General features: G+C 40.8%; 1 protein-coding gene across 33 annotated transcripts in view; it reads right to left on the bottom strand.

Annotated features, from left to right (window-relative positions):
- NRXN1 (neurexin 1) overlaps nucleotides 1–24,329 on the bottom strand; it is a 1,247,328-nt gene that overhangs the window by 439,231 nt on the left and 783,768 nt on the right. For 2 of the 33 annotated variants that reach the window (XM_045979182.1, XM_045979183.1), the window contains exon 1: nucleotides 11,503–12,607. The exons of 29 other annotated variants lie outside the window; for them this stretch is intronic. In XM_045979182.1, the coding sequence (XP_045835138.1) occupies nucleotides 11,503–11,752 (250 nt within the window). In that variant the 5' untranslated portion in view covers nucleotides 11,753–12,607. Of the gene's footprint in view, nucleotides 1–11,502; nucleotides 12,608–24,329 lie in introns of those variants that run through there. 2 more of the 33 variants (XM_045979184.1, XM_045979185.1) reach the window with 1 other exon arrangement.

The raw sequence follows: 24,329 nt of genomic DNA, 5'->3' as shown, positions 1-24,329 counted from the left end.
CATGAAGTTTTGCCTACTATACACTCCCTAAAATAGCCTCTTTTTAGAAAGTATTAAAAAAAAAATCAAGCCTGGATATTAAGTTCCTGTTAAAACATTCATTTATTTTAGGAAATTGGCTAGCTATCTTTCAAAAATAGGTGATTAAATTACAGTTGCCGGGCATTTTCATTTGATTTATTATTCTCAAATGCTTATGCTCTGTTTAAATGCTAGACTCTTGGCATTTGGCCACAGCAAGCAAAGTGGCCACAGTTAATGAAGTGACATAGCAGTTCTGGACCAGGAAATGCTGTTTCTCTTACCGAAACCTCTTTCAGCTGTAATATAGCCAGGTGAAGTTGGCTTTGTGTTTGCTGACATTTTCAGAGGCTGATTAGGCAAAAAAACATAGAATCATTTTCCTAAGTTTCTCCTCATCCATGCTCTCTCCTCCCCTACCTTATCTTAAGGAGTCCTAATCTAAATTCAAAAAGAAACTTCTAGAGGAAAACAAAGTCCCACAGTGAAATGCATCAAGAGCCTTTGGGGTTCAACCCTGATACAGCTTTCCTAGTTTAAGTCCCAAAAGGAAAGAGGGCATAAAATTTGTTGGTTTTATGCATAATATCCTCCGGTTAATATCTCTGCCATCTTTTTTTGGATGAATCAAATGCTAGGAAAGAATCTCAATTTCAGCCCCTATGTAATCCACCAAGTATCTTTATGTAAGTAATCCACCAAGTCCATTTGGCATGATGAGAAGACAATCTATTTTAAGACTCTGAGGACAGTCGTGTTTATAACTAACGTCAACCCTTCCGGGATTTTTCCTTAATGGAGTCCAGAGCCAAGAAGACCCACTATTGGAGAAAGGTTAATCTACTAGATGAAGATCAGCCACAATTTATCACGAGCTGTGCCAGATAATTACATAAAGTCGTCTTCACAACAACGCTACAGAGTAGAGATTACAGGCTCTACTTTACTCTTGAGGAATAAAATTTTACTCTTGAGGCTCAGAAAGGTTTAGAAATTTGCCCCAAGTCCGTTAGTTAGTGGATGCAAGGAGACCTAAAAGAGTAATCCTTTATCTCGCTACAGAATTCCCAGAATTTCTGTGGTGTTAATATAAACAAACAAAAAATCTTTAAGAAAAATGTAGCTAAGAGAATCAAACTTCAAAGCATTTACCACCTTTTCTGAATGATGCCCCAACTTATAGTCTAATTATAAATAAGTAGAAGGAATGTTTAAATTTTTTATGTAGTCATATAATACTATGCATATATAGCCAACACAATTTGATTTTTAAAATATTTAAGGCTGTATACTCAAGAAACCATAATTAAAATCAGGATAAATACTCAAAGTAGTTCATTAATTGTCAGTCTTCTCTCTATAACCTGCTTTTAAAACCATACAATTTTATTTAACCATTTATAGAAGGATTCTTTTCACCTCATAAGACTATAATCACATAATCAGATAAAATGCAACTTGTTCATTTTTAATTGTAAATCATGGTTGCACCCGCAAATTAGCCTATTATCACAGCAAATCTATCAATTTGGTGGGGAATGTATTTGCCAACCAGAATGAAAGAAGTTAATAAACATTAATAAGCACCTTAAATCAATCACTCCTTTACTCTTGATGTGGTGGTGGACACTGAGATTAATAAGTCAGTCAAAACAAATAAAGTGATGAAGAAGGGAGGCACAAGGAAGCCTCTTGATGCCCTGTGTACTTAAAAAGCACGTCGCTTAAAAACAAATTGGAAGATAAGGATGAGGCTCTCAACCTTCAACGAATGACTTATTGGAAATTAAACAAAGTAAATCCGGATAATCATCCCTGGTCGGTCCCCTAAGTACTGCTGGTGATAAGAGCTTGAGGAGAAAACAAAGTGCTCAGTCAGGATACATTACATTTGTCAGTAGCAAAATGTAGGCGTTAAGAGCATGGGCTTCCGAGTGAGCCTGCTTGGGTATGAATCCAGGGCCCAGAGCTTTAGTTTTTATAACCTTGTCATTTCTTAACCTTGGTGTCCCTCAGTACCCTTCTGTATAGAAATGGGAGATTGATAAAACCTACCACATGGAGTGCTAAGGATTAACTGAGCTGATATTTCGTTGAGGGATTGGAATAGCACCTGAGGTCAATAAATAAATGATGTGATTGGCCATTTAATAGCACTTTTATAGCCCTAGTTCTTTCCTTGCACAACCTTTTTACAGTGATGGAATTAGAAATAGTGAAATACCTCAACAGTATTTAAGTCACTTCCTTACTGTAAGGCAAGAGCTGAGTTAATTCACCTTATAAAGATAATTAAAATTTCTATTTTATTAAAAAGTAAAAACAAAGTTTTATATTTAAAAGTAAGATTACTGAGCCAAACGTTTTATTGCTGGGAAGGACAACCAGACTATTGTCACATATTTTAATCATCACGAAGGCACCCAGACAACCAATACCTTGTGCACATACAAAAACATGGGCTTTTGTATAAAGGAGCTTATCAGAAATCCATGAGCAGTGTCCTAGCTTTGATTATGGTATAAGTTGTGCACTGCAGAATCAAAACTTCTATTATCTCATTTAGGTTACGTCCCAAGGAGAAGAATAAATGGGGAAACAGCATGTCCAGCTAATCACTGTGCTGACAGATATGTATTTATTGTTCATCTTATTCCAGCATATGTTACCACTCTGACAGCAGCCATGGAAAATGACTGATACAGCATATTGCAATTTCGGAAATGTTAAAGGTACACTTCAAGGAAGTTAAGTCTAGAGTGTTGAGGAGAGTTTCATTACTGCAACTTTGGAAAGGTGTATATAGAAAATAATCAACTTTCAATGAGTATGTTAGGAATAACTAGTCTAACATGGCAAGACTCTTGGAAGTCAATGTGAAATTTCTAGAATAAGCCTTGTAGGCAAAAGTTCCCAGGTATTTAAACTTGTCATGCTCCGGTAGCATTTCTCTATGCCAGATTGAAACATACCTGTCAATGAAAAGGTAATGATACACAGTGGCATAGACACAAACTAGAGCATTTATCAGATTAACAGAAGCAAGATGTTAAAAAATTGGAAAGGGTAATTCATCAGGAAAACGACACACTTCTTCAAACGTCCTGCTGCATACCCAAATAATGTTACACTGAAAAAATAAATAAAATGAAAAAAAAAAAAGTGCTAACTAGATACTCTTGGAATACTAGGACACTGAACTTGCATATTTGCCCTGAATGTATTTTTTTTTAGAACAGCAACACAATCACTCAGAGTGATGTGCTTCATGCTCTTTCCACCCTTTAGATAATTCAATCTTAAAGTAAAATTAGACATTTCAGAATCCAAAATCATCTCGGTTTTAAGAAGCATCAAGAATACCACTTCTGTTTAGCATCCCTGAATCCTGTAGTCATCTAGAAAAATATGTCATGATGACCAGATGGTTACTAATAGCCAAGACAGGCTGAACCACATAAATAATTACGTGTACCAATGTTAGTCCAATGGTAACTCATATAATCAAAACAACTGTGCAGAGCTGATGTCCAAGTCAGTAAATGTCACTGAGTTGTATTTTACCACACATTAAAAATCACTTCTTTACCATTTTCTTACATGTTTTGTTTCTAGTTGATAATTTTCAGAGGTATTTCATAATACTTTTTCTCACCAATATAGTTATATGAAAAAAAAACCATGTACAGGAACACAAAAAAAAAGTCCATAATGTGGGTCACATTATATAATACACTTAAACTTGAGATCCCATAACTAAAATGAGTCTAATACTTTTACTTTGTCTCTCTCTCTCTCCCTCTCTCCCTCCCTTTCTCTCTCTCTCCCTCACACACACACACACACACACACACACACACACATACACGCACACACAGCTACCAGATTCATATAAGCTTCATGTAAAACTTAGTATGTACATAACCACGTATCTTGGAAGTACACGGGAGAAAAATTTTTCTATACTACTTCAGTTCCAGTCCACAAATCCCACAGATATCAAGTTCACAAAAACGACAGAGCGGTTTCTTCTTATCTACCTGTATACTTAGTGATTAACACGAATTTTGCTTAGGGATCACCATCTTTCAGTCCTAAAGTATTTTACTATCATTGTCATTATTTGATTAATAATGTTCTTTATCACTGAGTATAATGCTTTAAGTTGAATTTGAAAATGCCCCTCATTTCTTAATCCATACCCATCTTACTGTCTATCTTCAGCTAAGTATCAAAATGTAGTATTAACTAAAAATTCTTCCATTGGAATGGGGATACAAATTTCACAGACATAGTCACTTATGATTCTTAATAACTGTATTAGTTAACTACGTTTTCTTGACCAATTTTATTCTTAATAAAGAAGCTTTTTTTTTTTGAGAAGTGAATTGAAAAATGACAGCACTGGCACAGAATTCAGGTCTTCTAACTTTAAATGCAGTATTAAAAAAACAAAAAAAGACCAACTTTGCCTCTTATCATATTGTAATGGAAAAGCAAAGGTATTGTGGATACTTATTAATTAAGTGACCCTGGCAGAATCATCGCCTCTCTAAATCTGTTGCCCTGTCAGCAAAATTGTGATCGTAAGCCCTGCCAGGGTTATAATGATGATTAAACGAGACACTTTACATAAAGGCTCTGTGTTTCTTTCTGAAACTTGAGGGAATTCATTGTTATATGATCAACACAGGAAAAAAACCTTGTATTTTGTGAAGGAAAGGAATATTTAAAAGGCTGTTACCAATTTCTCTACAGGGAGATATTCTACACTCCACACAGACCCAAAAGAACTGGGCAAAAAGACCAAGTAAAGGAAGGATGTACGTTTCTAAGAGATAGTCCTTAGGACCTCAGCTGAGTGGCAAGTCCTAGACAAGTACCCCGAGCCCGCCTCCCCGCCCGGCCATGGTTTCTGTGCGCCTACGTAAGCCATCTCTAAGTAATGAGGGGACAACTGGATGGCTGAAGGGACCTAAATACAATCTTTACAAAAACATCTCCAGTTACAGTATGTTTAGAATCAATAAGCCTTTGGGAAAAAACAACAGGAGTATGAGGATTTTAAGAGATTCTTTTTATCAAAGGGAACTTGGAACTCAAAGTTGGAAACAATCTTAGTCCAATTTAAGAATCATGTTTATGAATGACAAAACAATATAAAAAGCCATGCTCAACATAATCAGTAAGGTCACAGAACGTCAGAACAACCGATTGCACCTTTCATTTAGAAGAGACTCAGGATGTAGTGTAAAATGGGGGGGGGGGGGGCAGCTGTCTCTAAGGATGAACAACATAACTGGCTGAATCAGAACTAGAACCCCGGTCTCCCGATTTCAAGTCTGTTTTTTTCCACTTCATGCGTCTTCTCTCTGATATCTCCCCTAATTTTTTAAAATTTTATTCTATCATGGTAAGAACACTCAACACGAGATCCACCGGTTTAAAATTTCAAATGTGCGATACAGTATTGTTATCTAAGCATAAGACTATAGAGCAGATACGTAGAACTTACTCATCTTATACAATTGAAACTTTACGCCTGCTGATTAGCAACTCCCCACTTCCTCTTGTCCCCAGCTCCTGGCAACCAGCATTCCCTTTCCTCATTCTGTCAGTTTGACTGTTCTAGATACCTCATATAAGGGGAGCTTTTGGGGGCACGCGGGTGGCTCAGAGGGTTAAGGCTCAGCTCAGGTCATGGTCTCTCTGCCTGCTGCTTTGCCTACATGTGATCTCTCTCTCTGTGTCAAATAAATAAATAAAATCTTTTAAAAAAGGGGCAGAGAGCATTTGTCTTTCTGTGACTGGTTTATTTCATTCAGCATAATGTCCTCAAGGTTCACCCATGATATATTCTTTTTAAGGTTGAATAATATTCCATTATCTGCATGTACTACATTTTCTTCATCCATTCAATCAAACCCATAATGAGATATCACCTTATATCTTTTAGGATGGCTATTATCAAAAAGACAACAAATTTTGACGGGATGTAGGAAAACTGGAATGCTTGTATACTGTGGTAGGAATGCAACGTGGTGCGGCCATTGTGAAAAACAGAATGGAATTTCTTTAAGAGAAGAACACACGTACACACACACACACACACACGCACAATAAAGCAACAACAACTAGAAAACTACTATATGATCCAATAATCCCACTTTGTACTTATCCCAAAGATCTAAAACCAGGATTCTAAAGAGATATTCACATTCCTGTGTTGATTAGAGCACTCTTCATAATAGCCAAGATGTGTAAGCTAACTAAATGTCTACTTTTTTTAAACAAGCATTTATTGGGGCCTATTATAGTCTGGGCATTCATCAAATCATTTATTCTTCACTGAGCTATAACTCATATTTTCATTTTATGGATTGAAAAAACAATCTTAGTGAGGACAAGTAGTTTAGTAAATTTATAGAATGCTAGTCAGTGGCAGTGGCCAAATTTTCACTTAGATATGTGTCTGAGAATTTACTTCTCCAGACCAAGCTGCCTCAATAGTTTTTTATAGTAGTTTGAATTTAAGTCAAGAAGCCCCTATCTTAAATACATTTGTAAAACCGGACTTAACACTTACTTGAAAAATAAGAGACTTTATGTTTTGGTAAAAGAAATACATGCAACTCAGTGAAAAGCAATTGTACAAGGAGCTCTTTCCAGAACATTAATATTAAAGGACAATATAATGTAATATAGATAAAACCCACTATGTTGATGTTTTTATCAGATCATTTCATATTGAGTCCCAGATGACTGCTACACATACAAATTTGTTTTTTGCATTTATGCTCAGAAGCTACTTGTTTTTACAGAGCAAGTTTTGTTTCTCTTCTTAAGGATTAACTCTTTCTAACAATAGCTTGGATTTTTTTAACCTAAATTGCAAACTTTCTGATGGTCCTGCCTTGGGTACTCTGTTCCTCCTCTCTTGCCTCTATTCTCATTATCTCAATTATTATCTGGCCTTCCATAGTACCTGATGCACCGACACAGAAACACACATATACTATGTATTTCTGAAGGAACGGATAGGCAATCTAAAAAATAAATATATTAAGGTTGGGGGCAACCAAAAATTACCCAAGAGTCTTGGATTACTAGGACCATGATTGACTCAAAGCTTCTTCTAGAAATATTAGCTGACCATCTTATCTAAAATAGCATTGCAGTGATGCATATTTTTGTCCAAGAAGCCAATGTAAGAAAGAAGTGTGGGGTAGAAATGTCTGTTTTGGCTGAATATTCATAGCCCAAAAAACTGTTTTGGGTCACACCTATGAGTTAATTACCAGAAAATCTAAATTTTTCTTCAACGTTAAGTGTATTGTAATAGGTTTTGCTAACTCTCTATGTTAGACAAAGGAGCAAAAGGATGGCTATATCATACAGCAACTTAGGTCTCAGAAAAACAAAAGAAAAATGAAACCTTCCCTAGCAGAATGAATGAAGTGAGCAGTGGGACATCAGCGAAGTGGCCATACTCTATCTTAAAGTATTCACTATTGTTAATACATGTAGGAAGGAAAATGCTAAGCTTTGGTCCTTGTGATAATTTCTTCTCCAAGATCTCAACCATTAAAGCACAAGGTGGATGGACCCTTTCAGTTGCTCCAGGCTTTGGGACATGAAGCCTTGATTCTAACTCCTCTCTTTGATCAGAGATTTGGCTTCATTTTTCTGTGCTCCTGTGGTATATGCCAGTACTCTTACAAGGAAAATGTTATTGAAACTCCCTCCAAAATGGACAATTCCTCTTAGAAGTTAGTGTATGTACAGAAGTGCCTCAGAATGAGAAACATTATACATTCAAGATATAATTATTATTCTTATATAACAGCATTGGGCTACTTCAATTACAAACCACACTTTTAAAATCTGTTAACATTCCCTTCTGGGAAAGCCCTTTTGCCCTTTAATATTATAAGCTAATCATGACAGTATAATTTCCGGAGCTCATATTTGTGGGAGGAGAATGCCTAGCCCTGGTGTGCTCAGTTGTATGATGGCTTTCTCTTTCTTTTATCTCCTGAAATTACTGAGAGGCTCAAAGTTAATTTCTGAAAGTATGCAGAGGTTCCTAGGAAAGCCAGGAGAAGAGCCGGGAACCCAAGCACTGCGCTGACATCATTCTATGCTTGGCACATATAGCCCATCGCTAAAGAAATACTAACTGAACACACTGGTTTATTCTGAACTCTCGCTGGCTTTAAGTAGCATTCTTAATTACGAGAAGGCTTGCTTTTTATCATTTACAGTCATTCCATTCTCTGGTTTTTTAAATGAAAATATAATTTTTATGGGAGTGTTCCCATCACTTATATTTTTAAGAACAAGCAAAAAAAAAAATGGATTCTGCGGTGATCTCAAAACCTGCTTCTCATATGCATTAAAAAAAAAATCCTCATCATAATCTCTGCAACTGGGTCAGCTTGCACAAAGATGCTCAGGGTAGCCATGAGCGATTTCAGCACCCTGCAATCCTTGTAAGTGACACCTCATAATAGTGCAAATGAAGCATGGCAAGATGAGAAAATGAAGAAGAATGAACCTGGATAGTCAACCTAGCAGTTTTCAAAACATAGAGGATAGACTCAATTTTATTCCCTAAAATACACCACACATGATTTTTCTTTTACACGTTCAAGCATATACACGCTTTCCCTATTATGAGAAAAAAAATGTTTTATGATTCCAAGAAATTCTAAAACAAAAAACCAGGCTGGCTGATTTGTTCATCAACATATATATGTTTTCAGTAGTCTGGGAAATTTTGAACTCAACCTCATTTACACCTGCCTTGATTTTCGGCTAGGAATCTATCGTACTGTCATTCACCTTTGCTCTTCCCCTTCACCCTCATTGTTAGGCTCAAAGATTATTTCCTTGTGGGCCCTTAGCCTAATTAGCTGAATAGTCAGGTAGTTCATTGATCCAACAAATTCAACATCACCTCTTTCTTACTAGGTTTCTTCTAAGCCACCACCCTGCCTGCCCAGCTCTCAGCCTCCCTGCATTCCCACCTTACACCTCTCCATCCCCCACCCTGAGAAGATTATTTCATCGGTAATATTCCTTGATTGTTCTCTAGCCAGAGTTAATTCCCTCTTTTCCAGGAAGGAAAGGGATGAAGTATGAAAGATTCACAGCAGCTTTTCTTTGGCAGAGGCTGGCTACTGACAGGTAAGTTTGCTACTCGGATTAGAAAAAAAAAAAAAAAAAGTCAGAAATCTTCCTCCAGAAGTATGTGTATGGAGGGTGGGTAAAGTTTCAAAAACAAATATGTCCGTACAATACAACCTTCAAAGGAAAGAGAAAGTTCTCTGACCCCAAAGAATAATACCAAGCACTGTTCACATACAATTTTCTCCACTATCTTCTACCCTTTCCTTTTTTTTCAATGATAGATGTGCCTAGTTTTTCATTCACATGCAGAAACAATCCCTGTATTCTGGAAGGAAAGAAATGTTTGTAAAGACCAGCAGACGGCGCCTGACTGGGGCAGGAGCCGCAGTGGGAAGGGGAAAAGGAGTGCCGGCTCTGCGGCAGGGCCCCTTCGTGATCTCCTCTCCGTTTCCCCAGGGCGCTCCCCGTTCAGCTGCCTCAGCCCTCGGGAGAGACTGAGCCACGGAAAAGGAGAAGTTAAATGCATATGAGATGATTAGCCAAGCACTTCCCACTGGTACAATTAGGCGCCCCACCCCCTCGCATACCCCCATCTGGCTCACCTCACCCACCCACGCTGTCTGCCCCTCCTGCACCCTGACTTGCCTTCCTCCCACGGGACTCTCGCAATTTTGAACAAAGGCAGGGCAGTGGGTGAGAACGGAACCCAGGGAAAAGGAGCAACAAGGTCCTGGAATACTGGGAGAAAGTGGTGAGAGCAGCAGAAACTCCTCATGCTTTCAAAGGGATCTAGCCTCTCCGTTATTTAGAGCTAAGAAGCCCAGGTGTGGGGCATCGCTCCTCTCCATCCTGGCCATTCTGAACTAGAGAAAGTTCTTGAGAGGGACCTGAGGGAAGGAAGAGAGGGATTCCTAGTACCCACAGTGAGGTGCGTCTCTAAGCCACTCCTAACATGAGGTGTCAAGAGGATTTGTTCTCACTTCCCTTAGGTTAAGCTATAGCTCCTCATATCTAACCAGAATTGTCTCTAGGTAGGGAATCCTGTCCCTGAGGAAGGGGCCGTCCTGGTATAAGCAGCAGCTGCTCTGGGGAGAAGATTTACCTAAGGAGAAGGGCAAAGGACGTTAAGCTGAACCAAGTCTGAAAGAGGAAGGGGCCCCTTAGGGAAAGGGGGGAGGGGTTAAGTCTCCACAACTTTCTCGCCCTGCCTTTTCAAGTAGCAGACTCGGCAATGGGAGAGAAGAAACGGTGGTACTGGGAAAGACTCACCAAAACAGTTTGAGATTTTATTTATTGGCAGTTCAGGGAATCTGCAATAGGCACTTATCTGAAGATGAGAGGAACCTGGCCTTATGTTGTTGGCCACTCTGGAGAGGAAACCTACCAACCACTCTGCTCTTTACAAAGGAAACCGGTCAATTGAATAGTTTCTCTGGACTCTAACTTCTCCTCCAGGCAGACCTCCTGGCTTAGTCCAGCCAGCGCTCACCCACCTGCCCTCTTTGGGGAGCACTAAACTCTTCAGTAAGAAGGAAGCAGGACCTCCCTAATCCCAAAAGCCTTCAGACAGGAACCATGGGGATTTGGGATTGGGTAGCCAAACCTCTCTCTGCTCTGTTTAAAAAATAACTCAGTCCAATCACCAAGAAAGAGAAGTGTATTTGTGTGTGGGGTGGAGTAAAGGCACTGGTGTTCAAAGGTCCTCTCCAAGCCAGGTGGGCGGCTGCCCAGCACCCGACAGGGCGCCAGGGCGACTCTCCTTCCTTCTCCAATTAAGGGAAGAGGCGGGGGCAAAAGCAATTGGCAGCCTGCTGAGTAAGTCCTGGGACCAGCCGCTTCACTGCCACTGCGGTCTGGGCACACTTTGAAGGAATGTGCAAGCTGGAACCTCTCCCTGCCCCAGGCCTGGGAAAATGGGCATAAGGTGGGGCAGCACACACAGCACAGACAAAAGGTTCTGCAGAGCCCTCCTCTCTGTGGCGCTCAGGTCCCTCGGCTGAGCGCGGCGCCCCATCCGGCCACACCGAGTGACCTTCTGGCTAGTAACGCCCCTTTCCCGCGGGGCCCAAGCGCCCGGCCAGGGATGGTGCTTTCATAGGTGCCCACATCTTTTCTCCCGGCACCCCGACAAGAAACGCCCCTCCCACCCCTCACCACAAACACCCGCGACGCCTTCCCCCAGCCCCTTTCTATTGTCTTCAAAGAGATTAGTGGCTCCCACCAAACACACCCAAATGCACCTCCCTTTCTCGCGCTCCCATTTCGCTGAGCCTTAGGGGCCGAGAAGCGAGCGCAGGGTTGAAAGGGACAGAGGGAGTAACCCGCGAGAACTTGGCACCTCAGACCCACCGTGTCCGCCTCGCAAGGATGCCGGTGACCTGTAGATTGCAATAGGCACTGAATGATGCTTGCTGCTGCCATGGAAATGGTGGATGTGGTGCGCTCCCAAACTGGACGCCCCCCATGCCACTCCTAGGAGGCCGCTGAGGGTGAGCGGGACTATCCAGAGCAGGGCCAGGCGCCCCCCTGCGCCGCCGCCACCGCCGCCGCCCCCGGGCGAGCCCAGCTCGGCGCCGCACCGGAGCATCCTCTGGTACATGGCGGGGCGCCCGCCGAGGGGCAGCCGCCGCGGGAGGCAAAGTTTGGGGCGCGGGGAGGGGAGAGGGCGCCGAGGAGCGGGCGGCTCCGGGTGGGCTGAGGGGCCGGCCGCCTCACCGCGCCAGAGCACCCATCCTCTCCCTCCTTCGGACAGTCTTCTCGGGGTCCTGGAGTCCGCCGTGCCTTGCACCCCAAAGAATCCGAAACATAGCCGATGCAAATGCAGCTGATGGGGGGCTTGTCCGGGAAGGCAGCCCCGGGGAACAGCGAGCGCGGAGCGAGCGGCTGCTCCCAGATTTCCAGGGCTCCAGGTTCTCGAGAGATACTCCCAAAGAGTTTCGGGCGAGAGTGCGTGCCGGGGGGTGGGGAGCGGGGAAATTGTTTAAAGCTCCTCCCGGAGGGTCCTCACTTCTACATGACAGCCATCCACCGCGAATCCACTAGGTAAATCCATTTAGCATTGTGTGTGGGGACTGGGGAGGCCACTTCGCCGGCCCAACCTCCTTTCAAGGGAGAAGCAGACCCCATGAAATCGAGGCACCCCTTCCCTCCATTCAGCCCCGGCCGGCTCCCCGGATCGCGCCAGCCTCCCCCGGGCAGCGCGCGGAGCAGCGGCGCGCATCGCCTGCTCCCGAGGCAATCTCCGCGTCCGCCGCCTCCTGACACTTACGCCCGGCGAGGGGTTGAGAGGGAAGAGTGCACCCTTATGAAGGAAGCGGGGATCGAACCGGGGAAAGAGAGCTGAGGAAAGAAGCAGCAGACGAAAGAGGGGGGAGGGGGAGAAAAAAGAAAAAGAAAAAAGAGAAAAGAAAAGAAAAGAAAAACCACACACGCTGGCGAAGCGAGGGGCTCTATGCAAATCTGCAGTCTCCAAACAGCAAATCACTGAAGCTCGGATGCAATGCAGAGGACGAGCCTATGTAACGAGGGAGGCTGGTCTAGCTTCCCACAGAAATCGCCCTGCTTTGCCTCTCTCAAGCATTCTCCACACATCAAAGGGACACGTGTACCGCGATGCGGGGAACACCTAAAAAGCAACTCTCCCTCCTCTGCCAGGTGATCCCTCCGTCTGAATTACAACGGCAAATGGCACCCTTCCCCTACCCCTACGGTTTAGATGTAACCAGTGTTTTGAGAGCTCTTAAAAGGGAAAGAACCCGGCTCTTTTTATTGGACCAAACTTGTTCTGCCAGGTGTTCAAACCCAATCTGCTAAATATGGTTTGACACCGTCTACTCAAGTATCAGTTTTGGTGATTTGTTAATTACACATATTACTCATAACAAAGAGTCCTCATTCCCACTACAATACCATATCTCACATGAGACAGTGGAAGTGCCTGGAACCAAAACACACAAGGAGGAGAAAAAAAAAAAAAAATGAGTGAATTTGGCAGCCAAGGAAGAGACAGAAAAAGAATGAAAGAGAGGAAGGAGACAGGTGGTAAAGAGGAGGAAAGTAGGGAGAAACAGTGTGAATGAGATTGCTTGTGCTTCAGATGTTTGGGGGGATATTTAAGAACCCCCAAGATCCCTAGAGAAGCCCAGATGTGATGGTGTTTCATAAGGGTGGAGTTCTGCCTTTCTCTCACCCTTTCTCATAAGGAAAATGGCAATGGGAAACAAAAATTCTTAAATCTAGTGCCTCCAAGGAAGAGAGCATATTTATATCCCGTGGGTGAAATGCAACATCTTTAACTGGAAGCTGCATGTCCTGGTTGAGAGACCAGCAAAGACAACACAACCTAAGAGTAAAAATCTAGGATAGCAAGTGGAGTTGGCAACGAGGACCACAGTCACTGGAGGCTAGCAGATACAATTTAGGACTATGACTGAAATATTTCCCCGGTTTCCAAAACATGATACAAACTGTGACATGTCTAGTGGCTGGACATTTTTTGTCTTTATTCCTATTTAAAAACAGAGGAAACAACTCCGATAAAGCACTACTTCTCAAAGGCTCCTCACTGACTATATAATCCCTTTAGATCAACAAATACAAAGTCATGTATGGGGGCCAAAAAAAGTAATACCAGGAGGATTTGATTCATGTCAGCCACTCATGGAAGTGGTGACTGAGACTTGTATATTGCTTCCTAGTTCATTCAAAGTCACCCTGGGACTCTAGTGGTCACTATGTAACCCCTGTCCAAGGGCCAACAAGTCAACTCTGCAGCAATCCAGTATCTCACATTCCTGTCAAGCTTATATGATTCTACTAAAAAATAATAATTCTTCAGTAGTTCACTGAACTGAAATGGCATAGCCATGTTAGAGAATGTGTTTTTCTCTACTTAAATACACCATGTCTCCCAACTTCCCACATCTGTTCAAAGAGCAACAGAACCTAAATTCAGCACCTTCCACTGTGTACTGTTCCCAACCCATATCCCCAGGCCATTTCCTCTTCATTTTGTTATTTTTTAGCATGTGTATTTTAATTCATTAGCCAAGGGTTGTGTATATTCATTTTTAATACATCAAGTAAGCTTTAAAAGGAAAAGAAAAGAAAAATCATCCCAGCGGTATGGTTTTAAGACTATGTAATATTCTCATTGTGACATCTCATAGTATTAGTCTGGACAGAGCCCTGAATTGGGAGGTAGGAAACCTGGGTTGCATTCTTGGCCCTGCCATTTACTGGTTATGTCACATTAGTCACTTAGCCTCTCCCTGAGGTTCCGTGGCTTCCTTTATAAAATAGTCATGTTCCTATCTTTCCTAACAATCCCAGAAGGCAGGAAGGCTATAATGCTATACTTAATGTGAGAGTACTTTAAAATATCTCAGGGGCGCCTGGGTGGCTCAGTGGGTTAAAGCCTCTGCCTTCGGCTCAGGTCATGGTCCCGGGGTCCTGGGATCGAGCCCCGCATCGGGCTCTCTGCTTGGCAGGGAGCCTGCTTCCTCCTCTCTCTCTCTCTCTATGCCTGCCTCTCTCCCTACTTGTGATCTCTATCTGTCAAATAAATAAATAAAATATTAAAAAAAAATAAAATAAAATATCTCAAATCCTCCCCACAATTGAGGCACTATGTCTCTCCTCTCACATGGGTCTAACGTATTGGAACTGGTTAGCCTGCACGATTCTCCAGTTCCTTTCTATTGATAGGAAATGTAGAGCATTGCATTGTTCCCCAATACCCCTGTATATGGTGTTGATCTGTCCTTGCCTCTCCAAACAGATGGTAGATTCCTGAAAGGGAGAGGAGTCAAGTCTTCATTTGAACTCCCTCACATGCCAGGCATATGGGAAATGTAAGTTAGCTTCTTGGTGCATGCAGTCAATTCTCATTATTCATCGTAGTTATGGTCTATAAAGTCACTACTGGACAATGAATTACAGAACACTGAACCATTGCTCCTAGGTGGTGGGTTCTTAAGGCCTCTGGTCACACCACTTTCATCAACCAGTTAATACATAACTTTGTTTTATGTGTTTCTTCTTCTTTTTTTCTGTTTAAAGACACCTTATTTAAAGTATTTGGGTTCTCGTTAACACTGAACCCACTGTCAACCTCACTATAATTCAAGCCTAAGTAAGGCTTAGGTACATAATAACCTCTTTTCTCTGAAAGGCATACCATAGGCTTCTTATACTTAGGAATGTTAGACAGAACTCTGGCACTATGGTTCAGGGCCATCTTAAACAGCGAAATTACAAAAACCGAAACCAAAACCAACAAAAAAACACAAAAATGTGAAAAAACATGCCACTAAACAGAACGCAAAAAAGAGCACCTGTTCATAGTATGAGAGCTGAAACAAGAAGGCAGATTGTTGCCTTGTTTGACCTCTGCTGGGGACCGGGTATTGGGGACTGAAATTCCTTCCCTCGCTGTGTGTGTCTGTTAATGACTACCCTCGTGCCACTATTATTGATATGGGAGTTACAAGTTTTCGTGAAGGCATGAATTCATATCTGGGTATAATGAGGATTTACTGTATTTGTTACTCTCTTTAAAAAAATAGAGAAGGATGGGGCTGGGACTTTGGAGAGTGATTTATATAAATTAAAACCACAGGAGTAGAGTAAGTAGAGAAGATTCTGGTGAAACTTCCCAAGAGCATTCAATGAAGAAAAGGCTCTCCTGCCTGTCTTATATTGTCTCAGGGCTAGGGAAATAAAGGTGGGGTTAGGGAAAGGATGGGCCAGAAATCTCGGTTTTACTGGAGTCTCCAGAGCTAAAGAGGAAAGATTTACGGCTGCCTTCAAAGAAGACACTGTAGCTGCAATATCCAGGCAGATGTTTGGGCACCTTTGTGATACCTACGGGGTTCTGGGGTGAGTGCTGTGATACTGAGGCTGCAATATTTGTTACAAATGGTTGTAATTTGGTGGACTAAGGAACAACTCTCTGTTGAAAGAGGGTACAAAGTCTCAGGAACAAACTTTTGCCTAATCTGGATGAAGCATGTGGAGCTTGCGCTTACTCTTTATGTCTCTTGAGTTGGTTGGTTATGTCTCTTGTGGTTGGAACTGCGTTATTTAAAGGAAACTGAGGCAGCAGCATCTGACAAATTGTTGTCAGTTGAGTTAGGAACTGGTTGGAGGAGACATAGTGCTTGGCTGCCGGTAATTTACTCTTAAATATCTCAGCATAAACAGTGTAATATAAATGTGTGTTCGTGTTCCGGGTCCAGGAGAGTCAGCAGCCTTCCTCAGGAATGCATGCTCCAGTGTCTCAGCCAGAATTACAGAAGCCAGAGGTGGCTTCTAGGAGCCTTGGCTATCATCGCCTCCAATCACAATGTGGCTTGCTCATTAATTACAGTGTATGTCAAGAAAAGGTTATTATTTGTGAAATAAATGGCTTGTCAATTGGTGTAATGGAGGTTAGGAATGGGTTCTCTGTCACGAAATTATTAACATTCAAGATCAGTGGGTTAGCCGAAATATTTTATAAACACGTGCTTTGCTTCTATTTGAATAGAGTCCGTGAATCTAAGAAGTCTTTCACCCTTTACCGTAAGGAATGGTGCCACAATAACAGTAATATTAAGAAATAACATATTTGTAACTGGCACAAGTCTGAGAGATGCAAATATGTTAGTTCATTTAATCATCACAAAACCATGGGAAGTAGGTGTTTTTTTTTTCCAAGATTTTATTTATTTATTTGACAGAGAGAGATTACAAGCAGGCAGAGAGGCAGGCAGAGAGAGAGGAGGAAGCAGGTTCCCTGCTGAGCAGAGAGCCCTATGTGGGGCTCGATCCCAGGACCCTGGGATCACGACCTGAGCTGAAGGCAGAGGCTTTAATTTACTGAGCCACCCAGGCGCCCCAGTGGGTCCATTTTTGATCCGTAACAGGTCCTGATTCTGACAGATAATGAGCTGGTCGCTGCCGTATTTGCAAGATCCTTTTTGTAAGACATTTTTCATGTACCTAACAGAACCAAGAGCTGGAACTTCATCCACTTCCAGAACAGGCTATAGGATTTTGCTCCTACTTATTAATAAATGTCTGTTTCTGTGGCAGCAGTTGGTTTGCATTTTATATTCACTATGACCTGCACTTTCGGGAACTCTTGGAAGTGATTAATGCTCCCCTGCCTCTAACCACTGTGGCTACTGAACTCTACCAAAAGAACCCAATAGTTGTGCATGGAAAATTGTCCTAGGCCCACTCACGGCTGATAATCTGTAATGAATAAGAAGCTAGGTAGCCTAAGTTGGACAACAGCGTTAAGAAATGGGAGATGGGTCTGACAGCTGAGGGGAGAAAAACAAAGAAATGGAAGGAGAGAAAGGAGAATGAATGGAGAGAGAAGGTGCAGAGAAATGGAAAAGGACAGGTCATTTCAAATTATTTTTTCATATTTTAAAAATCAACCCTTCTGTCTCAAGAAACAGGATGGTTGTCAGGCAGACACTTTCAACCTTTTCGTGTTATCCTTAAACTTAATTGGAAATTCTTACAGCTCAGTATTAAGCTTTTTAAATAGAAAAGTAGACACTAAAAGCAGCAGAGGGAAGTATATTAAAACCCACAGGCAGCACCAATCTTTTAAAAATTAAAAATGAGGAGAGTGTCAGTCTTGCATTTCACATTTCTACTAATGTCAGCACAATGGAAAGGCAAGAAGACCCCACATATCCATCTACCTGCATTTCTGAGTCAGGACTGAGAGAGAATAAAGAGGTAAAGACTCAGGAGAGGGTGTCATCTGTGAAGCTGTGGAACCTCTGACCCTGTTTCCTTTCTGGGTTAGTACAGGTCCCTGTGGGCATTCTGAGAACAGATCTGAATAGCAGAGCAAGAGCAGTGAGAGTAAAACCAAACCAACCGGCCAACCAAGTCACCAAACGACCAAAACAAGAAAAAAATATGTCGGGGCTCAAAGCATCCCCGGAGCCCCACAGGTGTAATAATGTCACTGAAAAGTCAGGTTTATTTATGAAGTGTTTCCTTAACTGGAAGTATACTTTCATCTCCCACCACACATAATCCAGTCACAGAGACAGACTGGTGAAGACCGTCAGTGTAGCTATTACCTAGAACGTCCACACTGACATATCAAACAAGAGGGCGTAGTGAGAACCCAACACGATACCCGATTCACTCAAATTAAACTAAAGCCTGGATGTGCAGTTTCATTTGTAAAGCGTGATTAGATTTATTCAAGCAAGGCTAGTTGTGTAATCTAGGGCTGTTTTATGATCTCTCTTTTCTCCTGACCTATTTAATAAAAATTTCATGTATGACATCCTACCTAAAATTTATTGGCTAGGCACCAAGGCAGGGTTATAGAAATTTCACTGCAACAGCATCTTTAAGTGTTGGGGGCTTTTCTTGGGCATCAGCCAATCATATGTCATCTCTCAGTCACGGTCATCATAATTGTTTGTACAGTTATTCCAGCCAACTTGTGTTGCTGACACCCTCTTCTGTAGGTTCCTGCTATGTGATGTGAATATATTCATGACATCGTGGAATAACATGTGGCTTGACTGCCAGACTGCGAGTTTGAGTTCATCGTTATTATTCATTTGACATTGGGTTTAATGGGCCCTTGCTGTGACTTCCTCACCTGTAAAACGATGATAATGCTGTGTGGAATGGAACGGGAACAGTTTCTAAAATATATTAAGCACTAAATAAAACTTACTGTCATTTATTCAAATGTACATGCTCTCGATCAGTGCTACAAACATAATGATGGGTATTGTGATTTTTTTTCTTTAAAAAACTTATTTATTTGAGAGACAGAGAGCAAGTGCAGAGGGAGAGAGAATGCCCAAGCAGAAACCCTCTGGTGGGAGCAAAGATGTGGGACTTGATCCCAAGACTCTAAGATCATGACCTGAGCCGAAATCAAGAGTCAGATGCTTAAATGACTATGGCACCCAGGCAGGCACCCCTGTAATAGGATTTTTAATGTAGGCCATTTCAAACTCTTCCCTACTTGCTCTATAGTCCAGTTTGGCCATTTCCCCGATAATCTTTTAGTTTAGTGTCTGTGTCTGTGTGGTGGTCAAACTGTAGTATCCTGGAGAACCATCAGAAGGATCTGTTACATCATAGATTGCTTTGCTTTTTTGATTCCCTTGCTGTGTAGAGGTGCTAACAATTTGCATTCTTTTTTTTTTAAAGATTTTATTTATTTATTTGACAGAGAGAGATCACAAGTAGGCAGAGAGGCAGGCAGAGAGAGTGAGAGGGAAGCAGGCTCCCTGCTGAGCAGAGAGCCCAATGCGGGACTCGATCCCAGGACCCTGAGATCATGACCTGAGCCGAAGGCAGGGGCTGAACCCACTGAGCCACCAGGCGCCCCAGCAATTTGCATTCTTAACAAGTTCCCAGATAATGCTTATATTGCAGGCCCAGGGGAACCAGATTTTCAGAACCACCACTCCATCTAAATGTCAAAGTCTTTGCCAAAGGTTTTATTAACCAACACTGGGCAAGTTTTTTAATCAGGCTCCTTACCAATAAAGTCACCTTCTTAGCAGTGTACTCAACACAGACAACAGGGCTGCTCCCAGATCTCCTCTTTAAAACATTATTTAAAGACTTCAAGATGTCTACCTTACAACCCTACATGTCCTCATCTTGCACCTTTCCTCTACTCTGTTCAGAATAAATAAATAAATAAATAAATTTATTTTAAAATGAATAAGTAATTAATTTTCTAAAGTTCTCTTCCAACCTATCTTTTGCATTTAAGTCCTCCTTCGTTTAGTCTGGCTAGAGGCAGTTAGACACTACACGAGGGCTCAGTTCTGATGCTATTAACTTATTAGCCGCATGACCTTACACAGGTTATTTAAACTCAGTTTTCTTACTTGTAAAGGGGCTTGATAATGGTAGGGTTGTTGCAAAGATTAAATGAATTGACAGATGTAAAGTACTTAGAATAGTGTCTGGTACCTAGTATATATATGTATTAGCATGTACTTGTTTTTAAATTGTATTTACTTACCTACTTAATTTATTGAATAGGTTATTCTTTCCTCTTCTTTTATGATATGGGGAAATAAATTAGAAATGATGAGAATGTCTGTTTCCATATAAAACCCAACACTGGCCACCCAAATAGTCCATCACCATAAAACAAACACACACGCAACATAAATACAAGTCCCTTTCAGATTCTGTCTTATCAGGCCTCCTGTCTGACCAGCACTGGCTACAGGACAGATCAGCAACCCAACCCAACAACCTGGGATCTGTCTGCCTGCCCTCACCAGCAGTCTGCCAAGCAGATCCATCTCTGCAGAAGAAAGAAGCATGGGATTGTTGCGAACGGAGCTAGACTTGGCAAGATAACTATAAGGCAAGTTAGGGAGATATAAAAACTGACACATAATTTGCAAATTCCCTAGTAAATATAGATATCCAAATCCAGAACCAGACATCACACACGTATGACGAGCTCAATTCCCTGAAGGCCCAGGCACTTAGAACATAAACCAATTTGATCTATCTTTATGAATATATGTTCTGGGACGTATATGGCCATTTTACGGAGCAGAGAGGAGTTTAATTATGCAATTTGAATTCAATCTCTAAATAGGTTTGTCTGGGATTTATAATCTAATCCCCTTTCAATTCAGGATAAATATATTGGATTACACATTTTGTCAAGAGTGATTTTTTTTTGACGTTAGTACTATGGTTAAGTTAGTACGACTATCACACCTCAAATACCTGTTTTCCGGATAAAGTCAAAGTTCTTTAACATGGCATATTAAGCTCTTCAAAATTTGCTCCCACCCTACCTCTTGCTGTCTTATCTTCATCTCAACTTCTTTCACCTCCCCTACAAACATCCTTGGCTCCAGCCACAGAGTATTTCTCTTCCCGGAAACACACTGTAGTCGTTTCCCACTACCCCTGCGGTTCCCTTAGTAAAAATCATCTTTTCTCCTTCTTTTGTCTCTTAATACCTCATTCGTTCTTCTGCCAAATTTTAACACACAAATCTCCATTGGGACTTTTTCTGAAATTTGTCAGTTATTTGCTACTTTCTCAAGTGCAGACTATCCCCCCCCCCAAATACCTGGGATATGTAAAAAAGTATATCCACATTATTATTGTGCTGAATGAATACAGTATCAAAGTTACTGGTTAAGTCTATCTTCATGTTTAGGAGTTTAAAATAACCAAAACCAACAGACAAGGAAACAAATCATCTTCAATTTATCCTTACAGGCTTTCGGTTAGCTCTTTTATTGCCTAAAATATATAAGAAATTTAGGCTGAACTCTGATTTGAATGCTAAATCAATTGGTTTTGAAGAATAAGGGAATTTGTTGTCATATTTTCCTACTCATGCTATAAACAGATGTCTTTCTTTCTTTTACTATGTAAAATGAAGAAAAAAAAATACCACCCAGCAAAGATGTTTGCTGCCAAGCTGAATTGCCGAGCAAACATTTATAGGCAACTTATAAATCCCTGAAAATAGGATTTTATAATGGAAATACTGGCACCATTTTAACTATAGCCATTTAAGTAATATCACCATAGCAGAATTTATAATCTAATATACTCGTTCTGGGATGGACGAGAGATTAAGTTTACACATGTCAGAAACTTTCAGTGGCTCTATTCAAATTGCATGATCATTTCACAGAGTTCAAATCTCTTGAAATATTTATTTCAAAATGAGTAGTATATGCTTCCACACATTTATTCTTTTTTTTTTAAAGATTTTTTATTTATTTATTTGACAGAGAGAGATCACAAGTAGGCAGAGAGGCAGGCAGAGAGAGTGAGAGGGAAGCAGGCTCCCTGCCGAGCAGAGAGCCCGATGCGGGACTCGATCCCAGGACCCTGAGATCATGACCTGAGCCGAAGGCAGAGGCTTAATCCACTGAGCCACCCAGACGTCCACCACACATTTATTCTTAAAAGACAGATTATATTTTTTATACTTGTATGAGAAATATATGACCTTTGAGGCATTTCAAAAAATCATTAATCACTGAGGGGGTTTTTTTGGTTCTTTTTTTGTTTGTTTTGTTTTGGGGGGGGCTTGGTTTTGGGGGTTTTTTGGTCTTCTTTTTCCTTCATGAAAGAATTACTTTCCTCAGATTTTCTCTGTTCTATTGCTGAGATGATTCCCCCAGAGAACTGTGTGTTTATCTTGACAGGTGTTAGTAGATCTGTAGACCTCTGCGGAATTGTTTCTAGCTGCACTGAGGTACAGTAGAAAACATTACATCTACAAACTAATGAACTTACCTTACTGCATTCTAAATAAAATAAACCACACAGCAAGTGAAATTAATCTGCTAATGTCTTTCTAATGAAGCTTTCATTAGGCATATGGTGTGGTCTTCAATATTTAACACACAATCGTATTAAAATACCTCGTGATTTTTAAAAAGCTTACCTAATGAGTGCCTCATATATTATTTTCCAATGAACTAGTTTACCCTCATTGTACTTTAGGTCCTTAATCAAAGTGATACAAGAAACATTTCAAATATTTTATATCCAAATGGAAAGAAGAAATAAATGTCCCATCTACCTTTACCCTTAAATAATTAAAACTAGATTTGCTGTTCTAATTTTTAAGGGTGGAGAAAGCTTTCAATTTTCTGCGCGATGTAAAGATTCACACACGAATAAAAATTAGGAGGCAGATATTGAGAATGAAACTACTTAGGTCCAATTTACAATGTTTTGCCTTAAAATAATGCTATCTCCTAGAACAGCAAACACCAGTTTCAGTTGTGGTGAAAACTGGACACTTTGATGGGCAATGGAAAATCAATGGCCAACACCATTAGTATCCCTTCATTTTGGCAACGGTTTGATTTGTCATTTGTTAAGAAAATAATCTGAAGCATCTCGCAGGAAAAACTACCTATGTGTGTCCAAATATCCCCAGTTTTGTAGCATGTGCTATTCCATTCCATCTAATATTTATAGTGTCACATAGAAGAGCCACACAGAAGTCACCTCCTCACCGTGACACATGCCAAAGTCTTAATTTCTCATTTTAGGTTCCCATGTAAATTATCTCCTGCTTTGGTATAATCAATTGTCCAACTGAGACTTGAAGATCTAACTGTCATTATTTAAATTTACTTATCTCAACTATTATTTACTGCCAATCAGTAAGAGGTAAGAAGACAGACATGGTAAAGGTAGGTCTTTTCTCCTTCCACAGTAGCAGCCAGAAACAGTATGAAAGCAATGGATCATGAAGAAAAGCAATTTCCTACTTGAGGGATTAGACAGTACCCTCTCTTGTACTGTTAAATCAAAGTTTTAGTTATTTTTTCAAGTAATACTGATTTTTTTCAATTTACATGTATAGTCTCTGGAGAAGCTGCAAGGGACCCCCGAACACAGACCCTCTCAACCAATCAATAAAAGAGAGAGAGAAAAGAAAAAAAAAGCAAAAAAAAAAAAATAATAAAGCCCTTCTTTATGTTCTACTGCTCTGAGCAAACCTTTTACACAGCATGGGGGGGAAAAAGAAGAAAGAAAAACAAACAAAATCGGAAATCGCTACACAAGCTAAAAATATTCAAGGAAGAATCTGAACTGATATGTTAGGTTTTTTCCTTTTCTTTCCTTAGGAAAAATACAGGTGATTTCTATTTTCAAGCAGCTCCCATTTGCCAGCATTAGAAAATTGAAAACTATGCAAATTTCAGCAAATGTTTGCTTCATCTTTTACGTTCACAAGAATATTAACCACTGCTATTAGTATTACATTGCTATTTGAGGAAGTTTGTAGCACAAAACTGTGCCCTGGAATATCATGTGAAAATCTTAATATACAATGCATTTACATGCCAGGAGCAGTAACACATGCTTTTAAATAATAATGGAAAATAATAGTTCCATGTATAAAATGTGGAGGAAGAAACTCACGAGCCTGTTTTCACAGATCACCCTCCCTCCACTTATTTGAGGCTTATTGCTTCTATGAGTCATGTTTATAGAAACTGCATATTTCCTACGCTGGAAACTGTCATGTCATATAATTAAAAACAAAGATCCCACAACTAAATAATAAAGTTGTGATAAAACCTTATAATTTGTTTCAACTTATTCCTCAGTTGTCCAATTTTATCTGCCTCACATTCTAGCCTTCATGCTGTTAACAAATAGTT

The sequence above is a fragment of the Meles meles genome, chromosome 15 (genome assembly GCF_922984935.1).
Source record: "Meles meles chromosome 15, mMelMel3.1 paternal haplotype, whole genome shotgun sequence".
NCBI lineage: Eukaryota > Metazoa > Chordata > Mammalia > Carnivora > Mustelidae > Meles > Meles meles.
This window is presented reverse-complemented; position numbering and strand designations above follow the sequence as displayed.